The sequence below is a fragment of the Vulpes lagopus genome, chromosome 6 (genome assembly GCF_018345385.1).
Source record: "Vulpes lagopus strain Blue_001 chromosome 6, ASM1834538v1, whole genome shotgun sequence".
Taxonomy (NCBI): Eukaryota; Metazoa; Chordata; class Mammalia; order Carnivora; family Canidae; genus Vulpes; species Vulpes lagopus.
Window position 1 is genome coordinate 69,401,837 of NC_054829.1, and position 24,718 is coordinate 69,426,554.

Genomic DNA, 24,718 nt, shown 5'->3' on the forward strand with positions numbered 1-24,718 from the left:
TAAATGCTACTACTAAAGGAAGTGCAGCTCACACCCTGCCTGCCTGCCTGCGGCCTCATCCCAAACCCAAGGTAAAAACAGCAGCTCTAATTCTACCCTAACAAAACCTATTCCACCCCTTCCTCAAGCAGCACAGTTTGCATGAAAGTAATGGCTGCTCTAACCTCTCTGTTTACTCCTTGGACTGGTCAGGTGATCCCTGGTGGAGAGAGCTCTGCTGTTTTAGATTCATGTTTCATTCTTTCGTCCATTCCATCTAGAATAATAGAAGCATCCTTTGGCTTCTCACCACCTCACCCCCGCCTTTGAGAGTTTCCCTAAATGGGTGCCAAATAGTACTAACAGGCCAATGAATAAATAACAGAACACTGGTAACAGTCTGCCGACCATGGCATCCCTCTGAGAGGGCAGGAAATGGAATTTCTGGACTAGTGAGGCCTCTGGTGGTACAAGAAGAGCTGTCGTTCATACTGAACATTTCCCTTCAGCCTGACAAGAGTCTAATCTCTGTGGGTGTGTCTCTGTCTCTTTCTGTCTCTGTCTCGCTCTCGCTCTTTTTCACACACACACACACACACACACACACACACACTCCAGCACTGGCAGAGTCCATAGGAGGGCAATCCTCGGCTCATTTCATTTCTCATTCACTGCTCTGGAAACTAGACTCAGAGAGATCTCAGGAAGCACTTGGTCTTCACAGCAGGTCCAGACCAAGGACAGAAGGAGATGGGGCTGATGCTGGAGGTAAGAAGGTATCAACTCCTGAGTAAGGCCTCAATGGGAACAGATCCCTGGATAGAGGTCTGACAGGAGAGGGTGGCATCTAGAACTCTCATGGAGAAGAGAGGAGAGAAGAGAAGATGGCCCCCCCACACAGCCCGGGGGAAAAGCTGGCATTCCCACAGAGGGTGAGACTCCAGGAACTCTGCTTTTTTCACCACAAACGCTGGGGTCAAAGGAAACTATCTTTAAAGGGAGGGAAGGGGTTCTAAGAACCTTAATCTTCTATGTCTCCAGTATTAGGATTTTGATTGGATGATCAGCGGCTTCTACCATATTTTAATAAGAAACTATGTGAAATGATAACATGAATGCAGTTAGCAAGTAACATCCCAGAGCCTAAGAGAAGTTGCAAAAATCTGCCCAAACAAAATGAAGCAGGAGACGTTCACACACCTAGAAACAGCATAGGGGAAGGGCAGAGGTGCCTGTCACCAGCAGAGCCATCCTGCCCTGCCCCTGCCCAAGCTGAGGGAGCAGCCAGGAAGCCCCCTAAGTCTTGGCTCCCTGGTGTGCCCTGGGATGATGGCCTCACCACGCAGAGGGACCATGCTTATTATTGACCACCTCTTCTTTCTCTCCTGGCTTTGTCTTTTACAGTGAGCTGGGGACTGGGCAGAGGGAGGGGAGGTCCTGTTAAACCAGATGCCTTTAGACCATGGATTCAGGACAGTGGAGTTTCATCAATAACTTCACGGCGGTAAGGCAGGAGTTCCTTCCAGAGCTTTGTGTCCTCCGTGGGAGGGGATATAGACAGGGACAGTGCTAGCTCCCAGCAACCACTTCTCTCCCGGGGGCTGGTGAGGAACAGGTCCTGGCTGACCATACTCAAACTTCTTAAAGTCTTTCTTTGTCTGGGTCCTGGGGATGAGTGAGTTGACTTCTTTCTTAGCCTCTCCTCTTACAGCTGAACTAGTTACGTTGAACTGTTTGCAGCTCTCACAGTCTACCTGACTGACCCTTCAGCAGCTAAAATATTCAAAGCTAAAAGCCAGACAACAAGACATGAGACATTTCTGCCTGTATCTGGGTGTTGGTGCAAATGCAGCTGGTTTGCCCTTCAGGAAGCAAGGGTCTCTTCTGAGTCTGTAGCAATCACAAGGATTTCACTCACCAAAACGGGACAGCTTCCCCCACAGCTGCTTCCTGAAACAGCAAAAGTTGCTGAGCACGGTACCCACCACTTTACCTAAAAAATAAGAAGTCAGGTCCCCCAGTGCTCCTCCTTGACTGCTTTCCTGCTGGCCCCCACAGGTAAATGCTATCCTGGGATTTTTTCCACTTTCACTCCTATGTATTTCTTTTACTTTAACCACAAACCTGTCTCCTCAATAAAAAGTGCATTATTTTGCCTATATTTAATCTTAAAATAAATAGTATCATACTGTGAACACTTTCCTGCAACTTCCTTTTCGCTTTAACATTATAGTTGTAAGATCCATCCATGGTGAAATCTGTAACTCCAGTGCATCTAGTTATTTCAATTTCTTAGTCTGTTAAATCTATAGATACTGATTATCCCTATTATCTTACTTTGAGCTTTCCTATTTTGTCTAAGCTTTCGTTTTTTATTATTTCTTGATAACTCTTTTGAATTGATTCGATTATTCTCTTGTTTCTACTGACTTGGAAGTGCACATTTTATTTCTAATATGTAATAGTTGCCTTCATTTTTCAAATGTATATGTCACAAAGTTTAATATTATTCAGTATTGTTATTCTTCCCCAGCAACTCAGCTCCAGTTCCATTATTGGTGACTCATATTTTAGTTCTGTTTCAATTTTTACCCACAAATCAAATATTATTGTATTGCTTTATATGGCCAATATTTGCTTATATTTACACATTTGTTTACAAATTTTTTGAACATTATTCTTTTGCATCTCACATCTTCCTTTTGAGATCATGCTCTTTTTTCCTGCAAAGTTTATAAGTCTGATGATAGTAAATGCTCTCTTTTTTGGCTTGTCTAATAGTACCCTTGGTGTACCTTCATTCTTAAATTCCAGTTTGTAAACAGTTCTAGGGTGGCAATTATTTTCTCTTCGCATTTGAAGCCTTTATTTTATTACTCCACTGGCTCCTATTGCTTCAGCAAAGGTGTCTGTTGCCCATCTAACTGTTATTTCTTTTTTTTTTTTTTTTTAGATTTTATTTATTTATTCATGAGAGACACACAGAGAGAGAGGCAGAGACATAGGCAGAGGGAGAAGCAGGCTCCATGCAGGGTGCCCCATGCTGGACTCGATGCCAGGACCCCGGGATCACAGCCTGAGCCAAAGGCCGACACTCAACCACTGAGCCACCCAGGCACCCCTAACTGTTATTTCTTTATAGATAATCTGTCTTTTATTTCTGTCCTCTTTTAATACTTGTTTGTCTGTTTTTATAGTTTTATTGTGGTAAATAATCTATGGATTTATTTTTATTTATTCTACTTGAGATTCATTTTGCCTATTTAATCTGAATATTCATATATTTCATTAATTTGGAAAAATAATCAGCTATTAGCTCTTTAAATATTTTCTGTGTCCCCTCCCCTGTCTCCTTTCTTCTGAGTCTGCCAATAGAAGAGTTTGAATCTCTCGTTTTATCTTCTTTGTCTCTTACGCCCTCTTTTATATTTTTTACCTCTTTGACTCTCTGCTGCATTCTGGGTAATGTCTTCAAATCTAATTAACTTGGGTGCCTGGGTGGCCTAGTCAATTGTCTGCTTTCAGCTCAGGTCATGATCCCAGAGCTCTGGGATCAAGCCCCACATCAGGCTCCCTGCTCAGCAGGAATTCTGCTTCTCCCTCTCCCTGTGCCCCTCCCTGATGCTCACCCACTTTCTCTCTCTCAAATAAATAATTTTTTAAAAATCGAATTAATCATTTCTTAACCAATACCAAACTTATTCACTCCATTTTTAATTTTCAATCATTTTATTTTTAATTTTTTATTAACTTTTTATAAATTAACTTTTTATCAATTCCACTGGAATTTTTTAATAGTATGTTGTCTCTATCTCATGTTTTTATTTATTTATTTATTTTTTTTTTTTTAATTTACTTATGATAGTCACAGAGAGAGAGAGAGAGAGGCAGAGACACAGGCGGAGGGAGAAGCAGGCTCCATGCACCGGGAGCCTGATGTGGGATTCGATCCCGGGTCTCCAGGATCGCGCCCTGGGCCAAAGGCAGGCGCCAAACCGCTGCGCCACCCAGGGATCCCTATCTCATGTTTTTAATGTCTTCTCTGGAAACATTTTAGATTTGGTAGGTTTTTTTGTTTTGTCTTTTATTTTTTATAGATTTTATTTATTTATTCATGAGTGACACAGACAGAGGCAGAGACACAGAGGGAGAAGCAGGCTCCTTGCAGGGAGCCTGATGTGGGATTTGATCCCCAGACCCAGGATCACCCCTGAGCCAAACCGCCCAACTCCATCTGCCCAACCGCTGAGCCACCCAGGCGTCCCTTCACAATGCATTTAAATGGGAATGTGTTAAATTGTATCCAGCATATCCAGGAAATGCAATGCGAGATTTTTTAGGAGTACAGCCAACATAATGTTCTTCCAGAGGGTTTTAAATCATTCTGTTTGCAAGGTGGAACAGTTTGGAGAGGAGAAACCCTTAGAAGCAGAGAGACCTACTAGGAGCCTACAGCAGAAATTTACACGAAAGAGGATAACGACTTGAAGACTAGCGGTGGCAGAGATAAACAGAAATAGATGGATCTTGGAGATATTTAGTAAGTAAAATCAGCAGGGTTTCAGACATCCAAGAAGACATGTCTAGTAGGAAGGTTTTGTTTGTTTATTTATTTATGATAGTCACAGACAAAGGCAGAGGGAGAAGCAGGCTCCATGCAACGGGAGCACGACGTGGGATTTGATCGCAGGGTCTCCAGGATCACGCCCTGGGCCAAAGGCAGGCGCTAAACCGCTGAGCCACCCAGGGATCCCTAGTAGGAAGTTTTAATAGGGGTCAAGAGGCCAGAGGAGAAGGCAGCTCAGGTGGCGCAGCGGTTTCGCGCTGCCTGCAGTCCTGGAGACCCGGGATCGAGTCCCACGTCAGGTTCCCTGCATGGAGCCTGCTTCTCCCTCTGCCTGTGTCTCTGCCTCTCTCTCTCTGAATAAATAAATTAAAAAAAAAAAATATATATATATATATAAAAGAGGTCAGAGGAGAGATTTCCCCTGCATAAGATCTTGGGAAGTCTCTGAAAAACTGGTAACTGAATTTGTTACAGAACTGACACCTGTTGGTGCACCCTAAGTCAATGTCTGAGACAGTTTTGAAGCAAAGAAAGTTTTTATTATCAGACGGGAAGGCAGGGGGTCACTCCCAAAGCTGCCTTGTTCTTTTGAGCCTAGGGACAGCTTACTATGTATGTTTGGGGAGAGAGGGAGTACTTAAGAGGAAGGTGAGGGGTTTCTTGAAACTCTGAAAGGGGGCAAACTGGAGGTATGCGTTTTTCCAGAGAATGAGAGGTTGATCAGGATCTGGTATACCAGGTACATCAGGTAACTTCAAGACAAATGTTACTGTCCAGTCCTCATTAGTTTTCTACAATCAGCGGTAAACAGGGAGTAGGGGTGAAAAAAGCAAAGTTAATGGTTGATAAGAGGTGCTAAGACAATGAAGTAGGGAACAAAACAGAAAGTAGACCTAAGTCAGTAATGCAACTAACAGAACTATAGCTCTGCAGGTCCAGGAACCAGGTGTCTGGACTCAAACTGACCAACGTAGATAACTTGGGAGAAAGTGCAGAGGGAAGAAAGGAAGGTCCTAGGACCCAGCTTCCAGAAATACCAACATTTTAAGACCTGAGAGGAGGCAGGAGACTGAAAACAGACGGAGAAAGACCCAGAAGAGAGTTGCGGCTTTAGCTGACGCCAAGAGAGGAGCATTTCCAAAGGAAGCTGAAGAAACCCCACACCCCCGCCCCCGTGAGTGGGCCCAGGCCTAACCCAGAGGCAGCCCATCCAGGCGCCTCCCATGAATTCAAGCAACAAAAACATTCTGTTTTTCCGAGATAAGAAAACTATCGCCCCCCTCGCCCTGACTGGAAAAGTCCCTGAACATGGTCGTCTTGACCTTCAAAGAAATCGATCATGTCATAACCCGAATGCTATGCTACTCCCGCGGTTTTTTGCCTTTAAAAGATGCCTGTAATTGCTAATCGGGGCTCTGCCACCTCGGAGGCCGAGAGCCCGTTTGCGCAAACGTCCAATAAACCCTCTTGCTTGTTGCATCTGCCTGTCTGGGGTCTGAGTCTCTGGGGCGTCCACCGGGACGCGTTGGCACCCGTGAGCCAGGGTCCAACAAAGCAAGTGTCCAGCAAGTGTCCAGTGAAACAGAGGACAAGAGAAGTGACTGAAAACCGGGCATTTTGGTGACACGCGAATGGCGATCTTGGCGAGAGTCAATGAACGATGAAGGCCCAAGACGGGGGCGGTGCTCACTTTAGCAACACAAATACTAAAACTGGAGCTTTACAGAGATCAGCATGTCCCCTACAAAAGGACGACCCGCAAATTCGCAAAGCGTCCTATGCTTTAAAAAAAAAAAAAGGGAGTGACTTGGGGAGCTGAAAATGGACACCGCTCCTTTGAGAGGTTTGGCCACGCAGACGGACAAAGGGAGGGCATTAGCATTCGAAGAGAAGGGCTGGAGCTGTATTTCAGAGGAGGGGAACTTTGGAAGACGGGAAGGAACCGACGAGGGAGAAGAAGCGATAAACTAAGAGGCCGGGGCGAAAGAAATCCGCAGCACGGGCCGCCGAATTCTCTGGCATCGCTACTGACCGACCCAGATTCCGACGCTCTGAGCCGACAGGCTGCCGGTCCGCGGGCGGGTCGCCGTCGCTGTTTTGTTTTGTTTCTCCACTAAAACTTTCCCTCCCCGGCCCGCCTCCCTGCCTCCCTCCCTCCCTCCTCCGCCCACTCGGCCGCCCCCGCCGCCCCGGTGAGACACCGCGGCCTCCTCCAGGAATTCTTCCGGGTCGCCGGGCGGGGCCACGCCCAGTCCCAATCCCGCCCGCCCCCTCCCTCCCTGGAGCGCGCTTCCCACAGACGCATGCGCACAGAGGTCGCCATCGCCGCCACGCTTGGGGGCTCCCCCTCCCCTCCCTCCACGTCTCGCGCAGGCGCGTTGGGTCCTGGTCGCGATGCGGGTGCTTGTGGGTGAGGGAGGGCGGAAAGAGCCGGGGGCGGCTTCGCCGAAAGGTTGAGACAAAGGTTGGGAGGTGGGAGGCGGGTTCCGAGGGCGGGCGCTGACTCGCGCACGGGCGATCGTGCACCAGCCTTGGCCTCCTACCTCAAGACGCCGAATCTCCCCAGTGCCAGGGACCCGTGTCTCCTCGGCATCGCGAGGGGGGCGAGAAGGGGCGGAGCAGAGGAGGGGGCCGGATGCGGGGACGGAGGGCGACCCCGAGACAATAAACACTTTGTATTTTCTGGGCAGGTGGCGGGACGGGCTTCATTGGGGCAGCCCTAACCCAGCTGCTGAAAGCCCGGGGCCACGAAGTGACTTTGGTCTCCCGAAAGCCCGGGCCCGGCCGCATCACGTGGGTATGTCGGTCCTCCGGAAGCCGTGGGCCAGGTCTGCCTTGGCGGCGCCCCCGCCCACGGAAAAGCACTGTGTTTTCTCTAACAGGATGAGCTCGCCACGTCGGGGCTGCCCCGCTGCGATGCCGCTGTCAACCTGGCTGGAGAGAACATCCTCAACCCCCTCCGAAGGTCAGCCAGGGCCCTGGAGCGGATCCCCTTCAGAGCAGAGGGAGGACGGTGTGACCCTGATGAGAACCGGGAGCCCTGGAGAATGTCAGATTGAGAACTAAACTATTGCGAACTACTCATCGCTCCCCACTCCTCCCTCCACACCCACCTGCCCTTCTGCCCTCAGCTGTTGACTTTCATCCTCACTTATACTCAGGATGCCCAAAATGTATGCCTTCTCTTTCTTCAGGAGAGATGGACCATTTCTCTAAGCCACAAGGCAGGGGTTTGCTAGAAATGGGTCTGGATGAGCCCCAGGGAAAGAGGAAGGGATATGTTCAAGAATGTATTTAGTGGCTTATTTCCCTCTTGTTTCTCCTGCAGATGGAATGAAACCTTCCAAAAAGAGGTTCTCAGCAGCCGCTTGGAGACCACCCAGATACTGGCTAGAGCCATCAACAAGGCCCCTCAACCCCCTCAGGCCTGGGTCTTAGTCACTGGTGTAGGTATGTCCCAAATCACCACCCTTTATATTAGCCAGAGGAAGAGAGGTTGCACAGTGAGGGGCTAGCTCAGGCTCTTCTAGCTATGCATATCCCAGAGCGCTGGTCTTATCCAAGCATAGGAATTTCCTAGGCCCTCAATCCATGCATATTTCTCCAGGCCTTTGCATACTTTCGCTGAGAAACAGGGATCTCTAGAGGAAGAGGGGATAGTGGCACTGCTCCCGATGCCTGAAAAAGTCCCAACTGCTGCCAAGTCCCTGCACAGGAGGACTTGTCACACCACAGTTCTTCAGGAACAGAACTCCTGATTCTTGTATTTCACCATTGAGACTAGATAATTACAAACAATTTTAGAATATATATCAGCCACTATTCTAAGTGTTTTACACATATAACAGCGTTTAATCCTCACAAGAACCCTATGAGATAGCCACTGTTATTATTCCCTTTTTAAAGATGCAAATAGGTTATATAACTTGCCTGAAGTCACAGGCTTAATAAATGGTGGAGCTAAGAGTAAATCTCAGGCAGCCTGGCCCCCAAGTCTTTACTCTTAACCACTACACTCTAGCAGCCCCTCAGCTTAGCCCTGCAACTAAAGATAAGTTACCCCAGGGCAAGAACAGGTCAACCCATGGAGTAGCTCAAAGGGAAAAATACGGCACTGTCTTCCCATGGGAAGATCCGGGGGGGGGGGGGGGGGGGGCACGAGGAACATCGGGTGCAAAAAGCCAGCCAGGACCAAGGACACTGGGGCAAACCAGTGCTGTTCCACCGGCAGCTTACTACCAGCCCAGCCTGACTGCGGAGTATGATGAGGACAGCCCAGGAGGGGATTTTGACTTTTTCTCCAACCTGGTAACCAAATGGGAAGCTGCAGCCAGGCTTCCTGGAGAGTCTACACGCCAGGTGGTGGTGCGCTCCGGTGAGAACCAGGGGCCTGGTTGGAATGTCTTCCCTGGGCTGGGGGAGTGGGGGAGCTGAGCTTTCAGAGAATGATTAGAGGCTGCCATTTCTGGCCAGCCTGTAGGTGGGAGGACCAAAAGCCCCAGAGAGCCACACCCCTCAGCTGCTACAGAGCTAAGTTGGTATCGAAAGTGGGAAGGAACAGTGGAACTGCCTAGAGGCTGAGGAGCCTCCTACATCCTCCCTCTTGCCTGCTCTAGGGGTTGTGCTGGGCCGTGGGGGTGGTGCCATCCATCACATGCTGCTGCCCTTCCGCCTGGGCCTAGGGGGCCCCATCGGCTCAGGCCACCAGTTCTTCCCCTGGATTCACATCCAGGACCTGGCAGGAATCCTGGTCCATGCACTTGAAGCAAGCCACGTGCAAGGGGTCCTGAATGGAGTGGCTCCAGCCCCCACCACTACAAATGCTGAGTTTGCCAAGGCCTTGGGTGCCGCCCTGGGCTGCCCAGCCTTCATTCCTCTCCCCGGCATGGTGGTACAAGCTGTCTTTGGGCGAGAGCGTGCCATCATGCTGCTGGAGGGCCAGAAGGTGGTCCCACGGAAGACACTCGCCTCTGGCTACCGGTATTCCTTCCCAGAGTTGGGGGCTGCTTTGAAGGAAGTCGTAGCCTAAGTGGGGAGGCTCCTGGCAGGGCCTGCAGCCTGTCCTACAGAGGCTTGCTGGTTACAGACTGAATAGGCTCAGGTATTCCTCTGAGACCTGAAACTATCTGGTTCTTAGGGGTTCCTTTCCCTGCCCTCCTCCTCATTGCTCTGTTGCTCCACCTTATTTAACTGATTGTCCACTGTCTCAAAGTTGCAGTCTCCTCAGATTGGGTCCTTAACCTCTTGACTCCTTTTAAAAGAATTTCCAAGTTTGGTTTCCCTTCCCTACATGTCCCATTACTATCCCAGTTATTCTTTGTGTTGTGTAGAAAATGTTCTGCGACTGAGACAATAAAGATAAATTATCTCACAGGCTTCAGTTCACCTCTCTGGCCTAGATTCTCCTGGAATTTATGTCCAAGAAAATGCCAGATGACTCTACATGGGATTTTGAATATTCTAATGGACAACATCTCTCTCTCTCTTGGTCCCTCCATTGCCAAGAGCTGGTAATAAATCCAGGGCATGAGGTTATAAAGGTGGAGACTAGAAAATGAGAGAAATGATGATCCATTTCCAGTAGGTTCTCTTGTCACCCTGCATACTTATCCACACAGTGTCATTAGGGTACCATCAGAGGAAGAGACAAGGCCCCAGTCTAGAACAGCCTTCAATCTCACTGAACAGCAGTGAATTAATAAAGCAATCACACGCTGGTCTCCTAGATCATCAAGCTGCGGTAGGACAAAGCCAACATCCCTGTCTATAAGATGCTTAGGACTTGCCTCTCATCTGATTGAGGCCACTTAGGCATTCAGGGTCCCTAGGACAAAAGGGCAGAGGATACCCCTGGCCTGCTGCCCTGGTTACCTGCCATAACTTAACCAGCAGTTTCCCTAGCCCAAATTTGGGCCATATTAGCCCATCTCCTTTCGTCCCAGAGGACTATGGGCTCTTTGAGTCATTGTCACTTCCTAACTAGCTTCTTCCCAACACACTTGCCCCCAGCTCAGGTCAGTACAGGCTAGTGGTGTAAAACACCAATGGGGAGGAAGGGTGAAGACACTGGGACCCTGAGACTCTCTCCATCATCATCCAGCTCCCCACATTAGTTGCTAGAGTGAAGAACTGAGGTGGCAGTACTCAACTTGCTGTGCCACCCAGGGAGAAGTCACAGCCTGAAAGGATCATGTCCAGGGACCTACCGCAGAGCCCAGACAGTACAGAATCCAGGGGCACCTGTCCTACTTCTTTATCTGATCTTCTACTCTTCAGGAAATTGGTGGGCTCTGCATTGTTCCTGAGGGAAGGACTGGCCTCAAAGGTAGAGGCCACAGAAAAGTACAGTGGGGGGCTGTGCTAAAGGAAGGTCTACTGGGCAGCCCCAGTGGCGCAGCGGTTTAGCGCCGCCTGCGGCTCAGGGTGTGATCCTGGAGACCGGGGATCGAGTCCCACATCTGGCTCCCTGCATGGAGCCTGCTTCTCCCTCTGCCTGGGTCTCTGCCTCTGTGTGTGTGTGTCTCTTATGAATAAATAAATAAAATCTTTTAAAAAATAAAAAAGGTCTACAGACCAATACTGTCCACAGATGAAATATACAACTTGGAGGTAGTCAGTTTCCTGGCACAGGACTTTAAGCAGATAAAGGACAGGATGTAGGAATCAGGATGGAGAGGCAAAGTCCTTCTGTGACAGTGGTTGATCTGGTGGCCAGTCAGGTACCTTCCAACTTGGGATACTTTGGTTTTCACTTTCCAGATAATTGGTTCATCTCCATATACCTCTATAAGCCCTCCCACCCCCAAACACACACACACACAAAGGAGAAGTGGGGCTCAGTTTATGGAACATGTGTTCTGTAAAGAAAATGCTGGGGTCAGATCACATTAACATTGTCATTGCAGAGCATGGCTTCATCAGTTTGGTGAACACTCAACACTTCAGCAAGTGCATCTAACCAGGGACTTTCTGACACATTCATTCATCTGTAAACACTTGAATGCAACAGGAGAGCTGCCATTTATAGGTACCCTGAGAGTATTTTGGTAATGCAAACAGTCACCCCTAATTAACCGTTTTGTAAATGTGGATTTGGGGGATTGCCCAAAAGGGACGCAGCCATTATAGGGCACGTTATACTGAGGACGCAGTGTTAAAATCTAGGGCCTGGGCCCTGGGGACAGAGGATCCTCAGCTCTGGGAAAGAGGTTTTGGTTAGGTAGCCTGTACAGCCACAGACAGACACACCTGAGACTTGATGCAAGTACCTTTCCTCCAAGGAGCTTTCTTCTATGTTATTTCTCTTCCCAGCCGCCACTTCTACCCCTGATTTACAGGCAGAAGTAAAGGCCAAGCAGCTCCATCAAGGTCACAGACAGACATAGCTGAGACCGGAAACCAAGTCTCCCTCCCTCTGCCTTCTCCACCAGCTCCCTGGTGCCCCACTGTGACCCAGACCCCATAACACTACCCTCCCTGGGGCCCAGCATCCCATTCAATGCACGCAGGAGCCCAGCCAGGCCTGGGAAGAAACCTGTCCCCGTGGCCATCCAGAGCCACAGCCAGGGGAAGGAAAGGCTTAGCTTCCTTGCCACCTGCTCTTCGTTCGCTACCCACCTCAGCCTCCATTCCAAATTCAGTCTGAAGGAGGAGCTGGTGGTCCCCATCTCCAGGACCTGCTCTTCCCAGTGGGCCCCCACTCCCTACAGAAACTCTGTACGGCAAGGTCAACAAGTTAAGGCTGAGCAGAACCTCCTGAGAGCTATCTGAGGTCCCAACTCAAGATGAAATCAAGTCACACCAACTCCGAGTGAGTCTAGGTCAGGGTCTGAGCAGCACAAGGACCCTCACAGAAAGAGCTGAGCTGGGCCAGGCTAGAGCTGATGGGGTGGCAGCCACTCGGGCAGGTGAGGCTCAAAAGTTGAGGCTCAGCAAGGCCTCTGAGAGCTGGTTGATGTCCCGGCAGTATGGCTCCCGCTGCAGGATGAAGTCCACCTTGTGGTCCTGGCCCCAAAACACCTCCAGCAGCTGACGCCGGAGCCGCTCTGTCTCCCGGGTCTTGCGAATACCACCACTGCCTTTTTCCTCCTCCTCTCTCCCTTGCTGCTGCTGATGACCGTGATCTGTGAAGCCCCTGGAAGGATGCTGAGCCTTAGAAGCCCCCTGTGCCCTGGGAAGAAGCAGAGGGAACAAGAGCGGATGAGCATCCTGAAGGGCTCAGCTGGGCGATTCCTGGCTTGGGAGCAGGGGCTGGGGACACCAAAACACCTGAAGTTCCCCCGGCTGACCACTGAGTGGCAGTATCAACCCACTTCTCCACTGAAGGGAAGCCCTGTCACTATTAGGATCTAGCTCTAGTCTAAAACATTGATTGCTTACTTAATGGTCCAGGAGACGGTGTGCTATATTCAACTGACTGTAAGTAAAAGCAACCCTCTTCCAAATAATCCACCAAAACTACAGATTAGGGGAAGCTTCCCTCCCAGCCAAGAGGGCCTACATGAGGATTTCCTGAAAAGCGGTTAAAGGCCAAGCCCACGGCAATTGGAACCACTACAGAATTAGTGGCCCAGATGAAGTCACACTGCCTCCAAGTCTCCAGGTCTGCAAGGAACCTGCAGACAGAGAGCCAGGGCTGGGGGCTGCCTAGGAGAACCTGGGGCATTACCTGACTGGCTTCTTCAGGAACTCATCCAGCGTGGGGCCATTTCGCCCTAATGGGTCATCAGGAACCATGAAGAGGTTTCCCACAAAAGTGAAGGGCAGCAGGCTGGGTGCAGAGAGACAGTGTATGATCACAGAGGGGCCCTTATGAGCCTCCCAGACAGCTGCCACCAGCACCACCAGCCGTCTACTGGCCACCATCCTTCCAGATAATATCGAGCCCCTTCCCAGTCTTCACCCAGTGGCAGAGCAGAACCGGTTTAGAGAAAGATCTGACTATGCGCCCTGTCCTCAGGGGAGGGCTCCCTCACCGCTCCCTGATGATGGCCATCCACTTCTCAGACTCCTCCGCAAGGTCCCGGAACTGATCATTGGAAACAATGACCCCATCGGTCTCTTCAGCCAGCTTCACCATGAACCTGTCTCAAAAATCACAGCAGCCATTTGGGATTCTCCAAGGGCCCAACCCCAAAGAATATTATCAGCTCCCATAACCTACTTCTGAGGATGGAGATCTGCCCCCTCCCACCTCACCTTGACCCAACCACCACGTGACTGCCAGACTCGGGTGCCACAGGTTAAAGAGGAAACAAAGACGAATCCAGTGTTGTGTCCCGATGGCATCCCCTCCACCCACCGCAATCCTCCACCCAACACTTTGTGCCTCATTAGTGAGAGACAATGAGATCTGGCCCCAGCTCTGTCTTCCACTCTGCCCCACCAGTCAGTCACAAGTCCATCATGTTCTCCCTCTGAAAAGCCTTCCACTCTACCCTTCTTCTCCATTCCTACCATTACTCAGAGCTATTTAAACACTGCAGCTGAGACACTGCAGAGTCTCCTGAGAAGGGGGTCCCCTGACCCCAACCATTTACCACCCTCCAGTCTTTCCTGACTTCCCCTAAACAAACCTCTGCCCTGCTTGCCCTTTATTTGCCGAACAAAGTCCACATGCCCAGGCCTGGAAGCTGAGGCCTTCTAGAACCTAGCTGGAGCCACCCTTACAGCCTTTTCTCTCCTGATATTCCTAATGTACTCTCAACTCTGCCAAGATCAATGATCAGATAACACCCCGTTCTCCAAACATGTCCTGTGCTGACTGCTACCATGTTTCTCAAACTATTCCCTCTATCTGGAGGGGTTTCCCTAACCTCACTGATGAACAGAATCATCCAGGGAGCTCTTAAATCATCCAGGGAGAGATGCCTAGACCCCGCTTTAGTAATTCTAATTCCACAAAACTGGGATAGGACTTATGAGGCAGTGGATGGGGGTCTTTGTTTTTTTTTTAACACGTTCAGAAACCAAAAGATGGGGGCACCTGGGTGGCTCAGTACTTGAGTATCTGCCTTTGCCTCAGGGCATGATCCCGGGGTGGGGTCCTGGGATCGAGTTCCACATCAGGCTCCCCACAGGGAGCCTACTTCTCCCTCTGCCTCTGTCTCTCATGAATAAATTAAAATCTTAAAAAAAAAAAAAAAAAAAAAAAAAAAGAGGGATCCCTGGGTGGCGCAGCGGTTTGGCGCCTGCCTTTGGCCCGGGGCGCGATCCTGGAGACCTGGGATCGAATCCCACATCGGGCTCCCGGTGCATGGAGCCTGCTTCTCCCTCCGCCTGTGTCTCTGCCTCTCTCTCTCTCTGTGACTATCATAAATAAATAAATAAAAAAAATTAAAAAAAATTAAAAAAAAAAAAAAAAAAGAATCCAGTCCATCAATCAACAATCATCAATGATGATTGTTGTCGTCAATCAACAAAAACAATCCCTCTCTTCCCACAAAACCAGAAGGGGTGCTCTATGTCCTCCAAGTTGCCACTGTGTTTGGTTCAGGGTTTGTGTGGGCTCTGAAGTCGATGATCAGGCCCTCCCTAATTCCCAGCATCCCCACCTCCTGCTGCTGGCCATGTGCCTATGCTAGCTGCTAAGTGAGCAGGTGGTATTTGAAAGATAGTGTGGCATACAGGAGACTAGTGATCAGGATTCAGGGTAACAGATGTCTGGTTCTGAGTTTCTGTCTGGGAAACAAATGAAGGACATGACATATAAATGTACATGGTATCGTACAATATACAAAAGGCATTTGCAGGTTAAGGGTATTTTGCTATCGTGTTATTTCATCTGTTGCTCAGCAGTACTCTTTCAGTGAGCCTATGCCACGCACCACTGTGTTACCCATTGTAACCAGACAAAATTCCAAATTCACATTGTGCTGTCTGCCTACTGGGACCTACATAACTGTACAGACACGTGCCTTTAAAATTCATTATAACTGACTCGCTCTTCAGTTTCAATTCTGTGTCAGTGCTGGTGTGGAAAGGTTCCATATCTTGGATAATCTGTGAAATCTAGACATAAAACAGAAGAGCAGTGGGAGAAAGTGAACTGCCTTTTTATAGAATACCATTTGCTTGTTAGGGAGAAAAAGTTAAGTATTCAAAAATGATAAAATACATCATCACTACAGTTTGAAAACTAGTCTCTTCTTTAACACTGAAAATCCTAGAGAATAAAGAACTTGTAGTTGTAAAAGATTTTAACTTGTTAATTAGGTTTTAAAATCTGCCCATGTCTGGGGTGCCTACCTCAGTCGGCTAAGTGTCCAACTCTTGATTTCGGCTCAGGTCATGATCTCAGGGTCATGGGACAGAGCCCCGCATCAGGCTCTGCACTCAGCATGGAGTCTTCTCCCTCTCCCTCTGCTCCCCCACCCTACCCCCCCAACTCCCCACTCTCCCTATCTCTAAAATAAACAAATAAAATCTTTAAATTCTGCTCATTCCCCACACTGGGTGTGTACCCAGCGGAGGGAATGTGCCCTGTATTTTTCATTTAAACAATTTGACATCTTTAAGTTCTCACTTTTCCTTTGCCACGTAACAACCTTGGTCAAGAAAGTAAACTCTCTTACCCTGTATCTCTAATTCTGTATGAGATGCAACTCACTACCACACTTGATTGGTAAGTGAAGAGTTAAGAATTATCACTGTACTCTTTAAAAAAAAGAAAGAAAGAAAGAAAGAAAGAAAGAAAGAAAGAAAGAAAGAAAGAAGGAAGGAAGGAAGGAAGGAAGGAAGGAAGGAAGGAAGGAAGGAAGAAGAAAGAAAGAAAGAAAGAAAGAAAGAAAGAAAGAAAGAAAGAAAGAAAGAAAGAGAAAGAAAGAAAGAAATATCACTCTACCTTTGCCTAGCACCTTGAGTGAGGCAAGCTCTTTGGCTTGCTCCTTTTGATATTCACAAGGAGGGTGACTGCATGAAGAGGACCCAGAGATAAAAAAGTTAGCCCACTAAGAGACTGGTGTCCACAGGCCAAGCCATTGAATAGTACAATATGGGGCTCAAATTCAGATCTTCCTACGATCTAAGTCTTAGGAAGTCTAAGTCCAGTGATCTTTCTATTAGAACATGTTTTGTACAGTCTTAGCATGCATGGCTTGTGTCTCTTCATTTGACTTGTGATTTTGAACGTTTACGCTGGTGCTGCCAGAATGTTGTGGAATTTCTCTTCATGTTTGGAAATCTGTGTTGTAAGAAGGTACCTGTCAGTTACTTACGTCACCAGCTAACATAAATACAAGACATCACTCAGTTTGATGAATGAAAAATGAATGAATGGGCCAACACAGTTGTCTACCACCTGCCTCATCGCGCCTGCAGGGCAGGTTTACCAGCCCATTCCTACAGGCACACGGAGGAATAACTGGCCATTTTCCCGTTACCGAGGCTTAGACACAGCACAGACAGGAGCTTCTGTCTCTCCCCCAGGCCCCCACCGTGGGAGGGGCCTTGAATCTCAAGACTGGGGCCAGGAGAGAAGCAAGTACCTATCGTCATAGGAGGAGATCCTCTTGCCATCCATGACTCGGGAGGGAGTGAGGGAGAGCAGACTGAGCGAGTACAGCTTTTGCAGGAAGTGGCCCTCTAGAGAAACAGAGGAGCACAACGGGGTTATCCTCAAGCTGAAGCGGGGCCTCTCCCAGGTTACAAAAGATCAGGCCCAACTCACCTCTGACCTTGGCATCCTTACTGAAGCGCCACTGAGGCACAAAGACAGTTATGTCACGGTGACCCCGGTCCCAGAAGTACTGCACAGCAATGGCAATGCCGCGGCTGGAGAAGTAGTGCTGGAGGCCATGCCTGCGGTGGGAAGGGGTCAGCACTCTAGGGCCCCAGAGCAGGGGCCTCTCGGCCCATGTCCCCAAGGTCAGCAACACTGCTCGTAGCATTTCCCCCTCCCCAGGATCCTCAGGCCCACCGGGGTACTCACACCATGGCCACATTGCTGCCATCGATGACAATGTGACGGAGGTCCGGCTGGCCAGGGACATTGGCGAGGCACAGGGTGAAAGGGTCCTGCAGGGCCTCCTGGAAACGCTGAGTGCCAGTCACCAAGTTGCCCCCGCGAGTGCCTCGTTTCCATGGAGACCCACGACCTCGAGCCACCACCTGCTGCTTGTCTCCCCTGTCTCCTCGGTCCCCACAGTGCCATGGGGGTTCGGGTGCGGGCGGAGGGCTAGGCACCCTTGGGGGTGAGGCTCTCCCATTGTGTAGCCGCTGGAGGAGGGAGGCTCCCCGGGGCTGAGCTGCCCGCTGATAGGGGCCCTGGGCACCAGAAGGCTCACCCTGGACACAGAACGAACTTCCTCTGTCCTGAGGCATCCCCTCTTGCCCGAGGGCCTTTGCTGCCAGGGGTCCTACCTGTCCTGGCACTCCTCCTTCTGACTGTGATCTGAAAGCCCCTTCTTTCTCCCAGGCCCCTTCCCCAGGCAGCTCCTTCCACCCCAAATCCATCGCCCTGGGAGGACCCTGCTTCCCTCCCTCCTTCTCCATAACATGTCTCTCTCCTTTTGACTCTCGCCACCCCATAGGTCCAGGGTCCACGGACTCCCTGCCTTCACTCGAGGGAGCTCTGACTCCCTGGTACTGAGCACCCAGTGGGCCTGGGCTCGCCCTATCCCAGAGGGGTGGTGCATGGGGCCCCTGCCCCCTGGATGCCTCCCGCACCAGGCTCAACAATTCCTCCTGGACAGCCGGGGGCAGCTGTAGCAGGGCCTCTCTGTGGGCATCCCCACAGGGCTGCAGCAGGGCAGAGAAGTCTCTCAGCACGCCAGCACCCTGAGAGGCTCCAGGGGCTCGCCCTGGCCGAAAGTCCCAGCTCAGCCGCTCCACCAGCTCCTCCACTCTGCTCTGAGCCATGACAAAAGCCTCGGTCAGGCCACTGACCATCAGCGAGCCGGGCGGCCCTGGCACCAGGTGAGCTGTTGTGCTCCAGACCAGACAGTCAAGGAAGAAGCCCTGGGCTCCCAGGAAGATGCAGTGCAATTTGGGTGGGTAGTGGACTTCATCCTGCAGCTCCGGGCTGCAAAGACCCTTCAGGAATTCCTAGGGGAGCAATGGAGGAGTGGGGGGGGGGGGGGGGGGGGGGGGAGAACGAAAGGAAAAAAGGAGATTACTGGAATTCTACATGGCCCAGTAGCCTCTTTAAGCCCATTGCACCCCCGCCCCCAACCAAGTTCCAGGAAGCCTGGACAAAGCAATGGAGCCCCACAGATCCTGAAAAAGGTAAGGATTAAAAAAGGGATCAAGAATCTACTTTTCATTTTTAGCTGATAGTCTATGGTTCATACTTCCATTTAAAACTTGACTCAAGTGCTCGCTTCGGCAGCACATATACTAAAACTTGACTCAATTTGAGATACTATTATAGTTAACTGAATATAATTAACGAGGCTGTCTCTCTAAATATTTATGCATATATGTATTGTTTATTTCCACCATAATGATTGTCATTGCTAACTTTTGCTGAACTCATGCTTTACCCCGTTCACAGTAAGCCTAATGAGGTGGACATTGCTATTATTCACATTTCATAGATAAGGAAATGGGAGACGCCCCCACAGGGCTGGTAGGTGGTGGAGCTGTACTGGAACCTCTGGTGGAAGGAAGCAATGTGGCCTGGCCTCCCATCCCCCAGTGAATTCCTTGGTAGGGCCTGCTTGCCCAACTGGATTATCTCCAATCTCCCAAACAGCACAGCTGATTTGAGTGGAATCACCTGTCTAAGTCTTGGCAGAACCTGGCTCAACACGGCTGAAATGAGACCAAAACTCCAGATAAATACAGATTTGCAAAGTCCCTCAAAGCTCAGAGCCACTGAGGTTGCCAGTAAGACAACCAAGGAGTGGAGATATCCTCCCCAGCAGCCCCTCCTCTCCTCTGGCTCTGTGTAGGGGAGGGAGTCATTGTTCCCCGAAGGGTCAGAGAGGGGTGTTCACCTTGGCTCTGCTGGCGTTCTCCTTGGGGCCCTCCAGCTGCAGCCAGATGTGAGGGTTCTCGGGACAGTCCTTCGGTAGGACACTCATCCCCACGCTGAAGATACGCTCCACGTAGTGTTGCTGCTCCCGCACCTTGTCCTCAGCCTCCGCAGACACGGCAAAGCGATCCGGGGACGGGGAGCCGGCCCCCCAGGTAGGCATGGCTGCTTGGCCACCCGGCCCTGGAAGGAGGGAAGCCAGCTCAGTGCCTCCTCGTCCCCTCAGACCAAATTTTGCTCTCCCGGCCTACACCAGCTATCAACAGGTCGCACCTAGTCACCAACCTAGTAAACAACCTGGGTCCGTCTAGGAAGGGAATGTCAGATTATCCAGAACCGAGTCTTCTCTCCGGAGAGGAAGTCTTGAGCACACAAGGCTGCCTACTAGGGATGGGCATCTGGCCTTTGGAAAAGGCTGACCACAGCCCCAAGCGGGAAGAGTGGGGGGCTCCAGCTCGGTCCGGAGGCCAGAAGTGCACAGACGACAAAACTGTTCCTCTCCTCGGGGTCTCTGCAGTCTCCGGGTCCGGCGCGGCCTCCTACGGACGGATCTGGGGCTTGACTTGGCAAGTCCTCCGGAGCCCCCGGTCTGCCATTTCCAGGGCTCTAGCCCCTCCCGCCTCCCCCTCCCTCCGCGGCCCGCAGCCCGTCTCGGTGGCGCTCCGGGCCCGCCCACAGCCGCCGCCCCCGGCCGCCCCTCCCCCCGGCCGCTCGGCCCTGGGGCGGCGGGCTCGGCTCCCGGGGCCCCGGCGCGGCGAGAGCGCGCCTACCCGGCTCGGCCGCCCGCTCGGGCCTCGGGCCTCGGTCCCGCCGGCGCCGCCCGGTGCCTGCAGGCCCCGCGGAGAAGGGCGGGACGCGGCAGGATCTGGGCGGGCCCTCCCGGAGTCCTCCCCCAACGGGGACCGGTCTTCGCCTCGCGAACAGCTTTTTGAGTCACTTCCTGGCCCGGGGTGGAGTCAGCCAGACCCACCCCCCCGCCCCCCGCCCCGGGCCGGCTCCAGGCCCTAGCGCGCGCCAGCCTCCGGGCTCCGCCCCCCCCGCCCCCGGCTCCGGCCCCGCCCCCGGCCCCGCCCCGCCCCCGGCCCCGCCCCGCCCCCTGCTCCGGCCCCGCCCCCTGCTCCGGCCCCGCCCCGCCCACTCGCCCGCAGTTCCCTCGGGCTCCACCTCCCAGCCTGCCTGAGGGGCTCGCCTCTGCCTGTCAGGCCGGTTTCTCGTGCATTCGGAGAAAAGAACCACTCGTTGAGAGCTGGAGGCGAAGAGGGCCTTAAAGGGCCTAATCCTGTACCCTCAGATGAAGACGTGGAAGACCAAAGAGAGAAAGAGACTGGCCCACGGTCACAAGATACGGATACCGTTGGCCCAAGCACTTTCCACCCAGACAGTTGTAGGGAAGAGACAAGGGCGCCCACTTTCTTCCAGCCACAGAAAGGGGCCACGCAGAGGGCTGTTGACTAGTGAGGGATTTTGAAGACCGGAGGAACAAGGAGAAAGAAGGGGCTGTAGGGCTGTCTTGTGCACACGTGCACACTCACACACACATTCTCGTAGGCACATGTACACTGTTAGATGCGTAGCAAGTTCTCTCTTGTTCTCTCTTGCAGCCTTCAGTGCCCTCCAGAAGGGCTGCCCTGGGCTCTGGCTGTAGCCCTCCTGCATGGCTGCTTCATCCCTCCTCTCCCTCCTAGAGCCCAACTGCTGCTGTCACTTCATACCCTGCCAAGGAGGAGGGAACTGCAGTGACAGCAGGAGAGAGAAGCAGGACAGACAGAGTCGTGGGGCACAGAGAGGTATGGAGAGAGATGCTGAGCCCAGGGAACACTGAGACCCAGAGAGAGGGCTGAGGGGCGGAGCTAAGGTAGAGAGAGTCTGAGGGAAGTGGGAACTGAAAGGAACAGCAAGAAGGGGCAGGAGACAAGAGGATTTGTGGGTCACAGAGCCCCTCAGCCATGCTGGGAGCAAAGCGACACTGGTTACCAGGTCTCCTACTCAGCCCCAGGGTGCCCTTGGCACTGATGCTCCTGACCTTAGGGTGTGGATGGGCCCAAGAGGGGGCAGAGCCTGTCCTGCTGGAGGGCGAGTGTCTGGTGGTCTGTGAGCCTGGCCGAGCAGCTGCAGGAGGGCCTGGGGGAGCAGCCCTGGGAGAGGCACCCCCCGGAAGAGTGGCATTTGCTGCAGTCCGCAGCCACCACCATGAGCCAGCAGGAGAGATCAGCAATGGCACCAGTGGAGCCATCTACTTTGACCAGGTAATCCCCTTGCCCTTGTCCAGACAACCTATAAGGACCTGGAATCCACCGCCCAAAACCACTTTGCTCTTAAGGAAAAGCCCCCTTCTGCAACCAGCTGCCCCTCAACCCTACTGCCTGGCTCCCTTCCCTACACTCCCACCCACATCCCACCTTGTCCTTTCTCACTATTTCGTTTGAATCTGTGCATTCCTCCCTGTTCTTATCTCCTTGCCACCCTTTCTTTTCCTTACTCACTGCCCCACCCCACAACCCAGTGGTTTCCTGAACCCTACTCAGCAAAGTCTGCTTCCCACAGGTCCTGGTAAATGAGGGTGGTGGCTTTGACCGCGCCTCAGGCTCCTTCGTGGCCCCTGTCCGTGGTGTCTATAGCTTCCGGTTCCATGTGGTGAAGGTGTACAACCGCCAAACTGTCCAGGTGACCTGTGTGCTGGGGCCCTGTCGTGGGTCAGGAGGGGAGGAGAGGGAGGGGGAATAAGTGGAGTCCAGCTGACTCATAGGTAGACCCTCCATTGATGGGGTGGGGAGGAAGCGGGCAGGAACAAGGGAGGAAAGGGCCAGGCTAGCAGCGAGGGTGGAGGAAGTAGAGTCCAACAGTGACCACCTCTCAGCCCTCCTACCAGATTGCACTGAGCCCTTGGGAACTGGAGAAAAGAAGAAGCCCTTGGGAAAGTGGGGTCTTGGGAAGAGGGCTGCGGGGAAGAGCTAACTGGACTCACCTCCCCAGGTGAGCCTGATGCTGAACACATGGCCTGTCATCTCAGCCTTTGCCAACGACCCTGATGTGACTCGAGAGGCAGCCACAAGCTCCGTGTTACTGCCCCTGGACCCCGGGGACCGGGTGTCCCTGCGCCTGCGTCGGGGGAACCTACTGGGTGGCTGGAAATATTCAAGCTTCTCTGGCTTCCTCATTTTCCCACTCTAAAGGTTCAAGCCTTTCAAGGACCAGAATCTAACCCCTGACCTCTGACTTCTGTCCTCTCCTGCCCCTAAAGCAGCATCTTTGGGGAAGAAGAGAGGTTCCCTCTGACTGCCTATATTCAACCTTCTTGCATGGGACCCTGTGCCTAACACCCAAGGTGAAGACTAGAGCTGTGGTGTCTGGGGACCTGGCCCCTCTTACCTCCCCTCCCACCCCCAGGCTCCCACTGCATCTCTTTGTGCCTGCAGGCTTTGGCAGGTAGGGAGGCCTGTGCTACTTTGCAGACTCTGCTCTTCCTGTTCCTCCACCCCCAGCTTTCTGCTCAGTGCTATTTGGGGACAGGTGGCACAGGTGAGCCTGACAGGCCCCCACAGGGGCCCAGATGGACCAGCCTCAGTGTAGCCTGCAGGCTCCTTCCTATGAGGTGTGCCAAGCATCACAGATCTTGGCCAGCACAATCAGAAGCTGAGCCAGCACCATTGGGCTAAGGCAGCAGAAGAGTGGGGAGGGCCACAGAGTGGCCCAGAGCCTGTGGCCAGTGGGGCAGGAAGAGCTTGTGCCCAGCCTGAACACAGTATACGTGTTTCATTGACATTGGGGCAGCCAGCAGGCAGTGAAGCCAGGTATCTATCTGTTCTAGGTTCCAGATGGACTCTGGCCCTCCCCTCCCCATCCACGACATGGGGTGTGTATGTTTGCTCTAGCCAAGAGTGGGTGTACTGAGCTTCCTTAGACAGCTGGGGGTAGGGGTAGAAAGTCATACATGAGCAAGTGTAGATCTCCAGGCATGGAACATGTCAGTGACAAGGCCACCACCCAGAACTGCTCCACCTTTGTGATCTGAATTTAAGCCACTCCATACGCTGACAGCCACCTCCGTTCTCCCAGCTCTTTCAGGTACCTTCACTGTACCTGCTCCAGACTATCCCTCAGACTCTCTTCTTTCTCCTGATTTGTGCTGCCTTGTCCTCCTTCTTAAACTTCCCACCATCTTGGATGTGACTCATCCCTTCAAATGCTCTCCTGCCAGTATTATAAAATTTCTCTGTCTTACCACGCTGTCCCATTCTCCCAGTATGGATGAACCTATCAGTAAAGCAACTAGAGAATGATGGTCAATGGGAAACTGCGGGATCACTGAAGAGACAAGATGCCATTACAATTTGGATCAGGGGTTACAGGATACAAGCAGGTATGTTGTTGAGAAGATAAATGTAAACTTGCATATTCAAGTCAAATAAAAAAGGAAATTAGTAATGCTTGCATTAAATAGGAAATACCAATGTGAATTTGTGGTTTTCAAAAGAAATAATTCTCTCAAATGTTGTCGCTAAAGCAGCCTGGAAACAACATCAGGAAAAATCTGATATGCATTCTTAGCACCTAGATCTTAGCACCTCAAATATTATTCACCCTTAAAATAACTCAGGGGGCAGAGCTCCTGGCTGGCTCCGTCAGTGGAACATAGGATCCTTGATCTCAGGGTTGTAGGTTCATACCCCACATTGGGTGTAGAGATTACTTAAAACTAAAAATCTTTAATAAGCAAGCAAACAAATGAATAAAAAGAACTCCGTGTTCCTTGGAGAATAGTTCCATGTCTTAAATAACTCTAGGTTTGGAATATGTTGTTAGGGTGCCTCGGTGGCTCAATCCATTTAGCATCTGCTTTCAGCTCAGATTGTGATCCCAGGGTCCTGGGATGGAGCCCCGCATCAGGCTCTCAGCTCCATGGGGAGCCTGCTTCTCCCTGCCTTGGTCTCCCTTCTCTCTCTCTCACTCTCTCTCTCTCTCTCTCTCTCACTCTCTCTCTCTCTCTCTCATGAATAAATAAATAAAATCTTAAAAAGAAAAAAGGAATATGTCAATGACAGAAAGCAAGCATACTTTTTAAACTATATAAGGGAGAGCTGAAAAGACAGGAATCCGTTTTAAAATGCTCCCACCTGACATGTTGTGACAATTTGATCATCAAAAGAAAATAATAGGGGTGCCTGGGTGGCTCAGTTGGGTATGCTCCTGCCTTCAGC

General features: G+C 51.4%; 3 protein-coding genes and 1 non-coding gene across 7 annotated transcripts; 3 read left to right on the forward strand and 1 right to left on the reverse strand.

The window, feature by feature from the left end:
• The first annotated feature begins 6,228 nt into the window (after nt 1–6,228).
• LOC121494017 lies at nt 6,229–6,332 on the forward strand. Its single transcript, XR_005988664.1, has one exon. It is a non-coding gene; the product is annotated as a U6 spliceosomal RNA (small nuclear RNA).
• A 557-nt stretch (nt 6,333–6,889) lies between these two features.
• On the forward strand, nt 6,890–9,917 carry SDR39U1 (short chain dehydrogenase/reductase family 39U member 1). 2 transcript variants are annotated; one of them, XM_041759227.1, is made up of 6 exons: nt 6,890–6,956; nt 7,237–7,343; nt 7,429–7,511; nt 7,875–7,996; nt 8,778–8,921; nt 9,163–9,917. In XM_041759227.1, exons 1-6 carry the CDS (start codon nt 6,941–6,943, stop codon nt 9,573–9,575), a joined length of 885 nt encoding a protein of 294 aa, XP_041615161.1. In that variant the 5' UTR covers nt 6,890–6,940; the 3' UTR covers nt 9,576–9,917. The 2 variants fall into 2 exon arrangements, with proteins under 2 accessions (XP_041615161.1, XP_041615160.1); XM_041759226.1 differs by having other exon boundaries at nt 6,933–6,998.
• Nucleotides 9,918–11,373: 1,456 nt separating this feature from the next.
• On the reverse strand, nt 11,374–20,444 carry KHNYN (KH and NYN domain containing). Of its 3 annotated transcripts, none has more exons than XM_041759223.1 (9): nt 20,291–20,443; nt 19,806–20,059; nt 19,483–19,703; nt 17,475–18,589; nt 17,214–17,344; nt 17,032–17,128; nt 13,522–13,629; nt 13,215–13,316; nt 11,374–12,716 (listed from the first exon to the last, which is right to left on the reverse strand). In XM_041759223.1, exons 3-9 carry the CDS (start codon nt 19,681–19,683, stop codon nt 12,461–12,463), a joined length of 2,010 nt encoding a protein of 669 aa, XP_041615157.1. In that variant the 5' UTR covers nt 19,684–19,703; nt 19,806–20,059; nt 20,291–20,443; the 3' UTR covers nt 11,374–12,460. The 3 variants fall into 3 exon arrangements, with proteins under 3 accessions (XP_041615157.1, XP_041615158.1, XP_041615159.1); XM_041759224.1 differs by having other exon boundaries at nt 19,794–20,059; XM_041759225.1 differs by lacking the exon at nt 19,806–20,059 and having other exon boundaries at nt 20,291–20,444.
• Nucleotides 20,445–20,984: 540 nt separating this feature from the next.
• Nucleotides 20,985–23,958, forward strand: CBLN3 (cerebellin 3 precursor). Its single transcript, XM_041757988.1, has 3 exons — nt 20,985–21,766; nt 22,065–22,184; nt 22,494–23,958. Exons 1-3 carry the CDS (start codon nt 21,467–21,469, stop codon nt 22,689–22,691), a joined length of 618 nt encoding a protein of 205 aa, XP_041613922.1. The 5' UTR covers nt 20,985–21,466; the 3' UTR covers nt 22,692–23,958.
• Nucleotides 23,959–24,718: the final 760 nt, after the last annotated feature.